The sequence below is a fragment of the Aegilops tauschii genome, chromosome 2, assembly GCF_002575655.3.
Source record: "Aegilops tauschii subsp. strangulata cultivar AL8/78 chromosome 2, Aet v6.0, whole genome shotgun sequence".
NCBI lineage: Eukaryota > Viridiplantae > Streptophyta > Magnoliopsida > Poales > Poaceae > Aegilops > Aegilops tauschii.
This window is the reverse complement of record NC_053036.3, coordinates 156,386,579-156,390,296: the sequence shown is the minus strand read 5'-3', so window position 1 is coordinate 156,390,296 and position 3,718 is coordinate 156,386,579. Positions and strand designations below refer to the sequence as shown.

Here is a 3,718-nt window from a genome sequence, read left to right as displayed (position 1 = left end):
CCCTAGGTCCTACTCCACCTCAGCCGCCGCCGCTGCCATGTCCGCTTCCGCCTCAGGCGCCGCCAGCTCCGGGGCCATCCCCGCGTCGCTTGCCGCCCTCCTCAATCTCCCCGATCACGCCGGTGCTTTGTCGAGGCCCCAATTCTTCGGCACTACCACCGTCGGCTCGATGTTCTCGGCTCCGATCCCGCCATCTCCCGCGACATCGACGGTGGCGATCTCCACCGTCGCGATGATGGCGCCACCCGCGGCCTTTGCTGGTTCGTCCCCGACACTCGCCATCCTACTGGCGGCCTCGGGGGCCTCCGATGCCCCGCTCGCGGGTGTGGCACCCGCCACCACTGCGGCGTCCGCTGCCCCTGCCGCCGACACCGTCATGCCCTCCGGGCCGTTTCACTTCGACAACCTGATCACCATCCGCCTCACACCGGACAACTACCTGTTTTGGCGCACCAAGGTTCTACCGCTGCTCCGCAGCCGCTCCCTCCTTGGCTTTGTCGATGGTTCCCTGCCGTGTCCGCCACAGGTTATCCCCACTGTCCACGGCCCGACCATCAACCCGGCGCACCGTGTGTGGGTGCAACAAGACCAAGCGATCCTCTCCGCCATCTAGGGCTCCCTCGGAGACGGGGTCACTGGCCTTTGCCTCTTTGCTGTCTCCTCCTTGGATGCATGGACGACTCTGGAGCATGCTTTTGCCCAGACCTCCACCGCCCACTCGATGGCTCTTCGCAGCAAGCTTGATGACATCAAGAAACTGGACTCCTCTGCCACAACCTACTTCAACAAAATCAAGGTCTTGGCGGACACACTGACCTCTATTAGTCGACCGCTGAGTGATGAGGAGTTCGCCGGCTACGTCATCAAGGGCCTCGACGCCGAGTACGACAATCTTGCCGAGGCCGTCCACAACGCCAAGCCGCCGCTCCCTCTGCACGAGCTTTTCTCCCGCCTGCTCTTCACTGAGCAACGCGTCGAGGCTCGCCGCTCCGCCACCACCATCGCCGACCAGCCGGCAGCCTTTTGGGCATCGCGCGGCCAGCGCCTGCCTGCTTCTTCTTCGGCTGTCCGGGTTGCCAACCCCCCTGCGCCGACCCTGGGTGGGGGCCCAGTGAGGTGCCAGCTTTGCGGTCGTGAAAAGCACATCACATCCAAGTGCCACAAACGCTTTCAGTGGAGCTTCCTGGGCATCGGTAATGATGGCAAAGGTAATGAGCGCCAATTTGCCATGGCGGATTTTGGCCCTCCTGCTGCTCATGTTGCCGCCAAGGGCAAGGACACACGCGTCGACCAAGGTTCTATGCCGTCGTACCCCATTGATCCCGCGTGGTATATGGACACCGGCGCCACGAATCATATGACGAACGAGCTCGCCAAGCTGTCCACTCACCAGCCCTACTACGGCTACGACAAGGTTCACACCGCCAACGGTGTAGGTATGCCCATCTCTCACGTTGGCCAAGCATCTCTCTTAACTACTCATCCATCTAGGCAGCTTCATCTTCGTAATATTTTACGGGTCCCTTCGGTGACTCTTAATCTGTTATCTGTTCCAAAGCTCACTCTTGATAATAATGTCCTATTTGAATTTCACCCGTTTGATCTTTTTGTTAAGGACCGAGCCACCCGGGAAATTCTGCTTAGTGGCCGCCTGAGCCATGGCTTATACCGCTTGGAGGATCCATCCGCCCCGCGCGTCTTCAGCGGTGTTCGTGTGTCGCCGTCTCAGTGGCACTCTCGCCTTGGTCACCCTGCCACTCCCATAGTTCGCCATATACTTCACCGCCATGAGCTGCCTATCGAGTCTAGCAATAAGGAGATGTCTGTATGTGATGCCTGTCAACAAGGCAAGAGTCATCAGCTACCATTTGTTGCCTCTACTCGGGAAGTAACGAGTCCTCTTGGACTTGTGTTTTCTGATGTGTGGGGTCCCGCACAAACATCTGTTAGTGGTCACAACTACTATGTTAGCTTTATTGATGCCTATAGTCGCTTTACCTAGCTTTATCTTCTTAAGCGCAAATCTGATATGTTTGATATATTCATTCAGTTTCAAGTGCATGTTGAACGTCTTCTCCAGCATAAAATTATTCATGTTCAGTCCGATTGGGGGGGCGAATATCGCAACCTCAACACTTTCTTTAATAAGCTTGGGATCTCTCATTGTTTATCATGTCCTCACACACATCAGCAAAATGGCGCTGTTGAGCGCAAGCATCAACATGTAGTTGAGACCGGACTCACACTCCTGGCTCACGCCTCTGTACCTTTTCGCTTTCGGAGTGATGCCTTTGCTAGAGTGTGTTTTCTTATTAACAGATTACCTACGCGTGTTCTTAATATGAAAACTCCTATTGAGCTTCTTTTACATGAAACTCCTGACTATACCTTTTTTAAGGTGTTCGGGTGTGCCTGTTGGCCCCATCTTCGTCCATATAATCATAGAAAGCTTGAGTTTCGGTCGAAGAAATGTGTGTCCCTGGGATATAGTTCTCTCCATAAAGGCTAAAAGTGCCTTCATGTGCCAACAAATCGTGTCTACATATCTCGTGATGTTGTCTTTGATGAGAACGGCTTCCCCTTTTTAGCCATGTCGCAGCAACCCACCACACCTCCATCTATGCATTCATCCCTATTATGCTTGGCAAATTTGAAGATGTTGCATATTCCCCTGTGTTGTTACCTAATCATGGTGCAGGAATTGGACGTGGTGCTCGCCTGGAACTACTTCCCGATGCATCTCCTGTGATGCACGTCAATCGGCCGGTGCATGTGCATGCACCGCCTCCCGCTTTCGACCCCGTCTCCGGAACCACGCCTGCCCTTGCAACCGGACCGACGCCAGCGACGGCCTAAGTACCTGGGCCGGCGTCAGTCACGGCTGCTCCTGCGCGGCCCATGTCACCGACGGCCTCATCCGAGCGGCTCGAGCAGTCTTCATCACCACCTCCACGCCCGGCATCGCCTCCATCATCACCTACGTCGCCCACACGTACTTCTCTGCCGCCCCTCTCACCTGGGTCGGCCGAGCATATCTTCGCCTCGCCTGGGCCCCCGTCGCCCGATCCTCCTTCGCCGACGTCTCCAGGATTGGTGCCGCCTACTCCTGTACTCGTTGCACCGCAGCGTCCGCATACTCGCAGCCGCAGCGGTATCGTTCTTCCCAAGCAGCGTACTGATGGTACTGTCACATACTTGGCTGCATGTCTTGCTCATGCTGTTGCAGATCCCACTGCTGAACCACGCAGCTATGAGGCCGCTATGAGTATCCCTCACTAGAGGGCTGCTATGGAGCAAGAGTACCACACCCTTATGCATAATGAGACCTGGACACTGGTTCCCCCTCCGCCTCGCGTCAACATCATTGATTCGAAGTGGGTTTTCAAAGTCAAGAGACATGCAGATGGGTCTATTGAGTGCTACAAGGCGCGTCTTGTGGCTAAGGGGTTTAAACAGCGTCATGGTCTAGACTATGAGGATACATTCAGCCCAGTTGTTAAGCCTACTACTATTCGGCTTCTCCTGTCTCTTGCATTCTCTCGTGGATGGTCTCTTCGACAGCTTGATGTGCAGAATGCTTTTCTCCATGGGCTGCTTGAAGAGGAGGTTTACATGCGGCAGCCACCCGGATTTGTTGATCACGCTCAGCCTCATCATCTCTGTCGTCTGACGAAGGCTCTCTATGGACTGAAGCAGGCGCCCCGTGCCTGGCATGCCC

The 3,718-nt window shown here is 55.6% G+C and overlaps 1 protein-coding gene across 1 annotated transcript; it reads left to right on the top strand.

The window, feature by feature from the left end:
• The first annotated feature begins 721 nt into the window (after positions 1-721).
• LOC141040844 (uncharacterized) lies at positions 722-2,749 on the top strand. The gene is made up of 3 exons (XM_073506961.1): positions 722-1,072; positions 1,175-1,414; positions 2,699-2,749. The coding sequence occupies exons 1-3, from the start codon at positions 722-724 to the stop codon at positions 2,747-2,749; spliced, it is 642 nt and encodes a 213-aa protein (XP_073363062.1).
• The last annotated feature ends 969 nt before the right edge of the window (positions 2,750-3,718 follow it).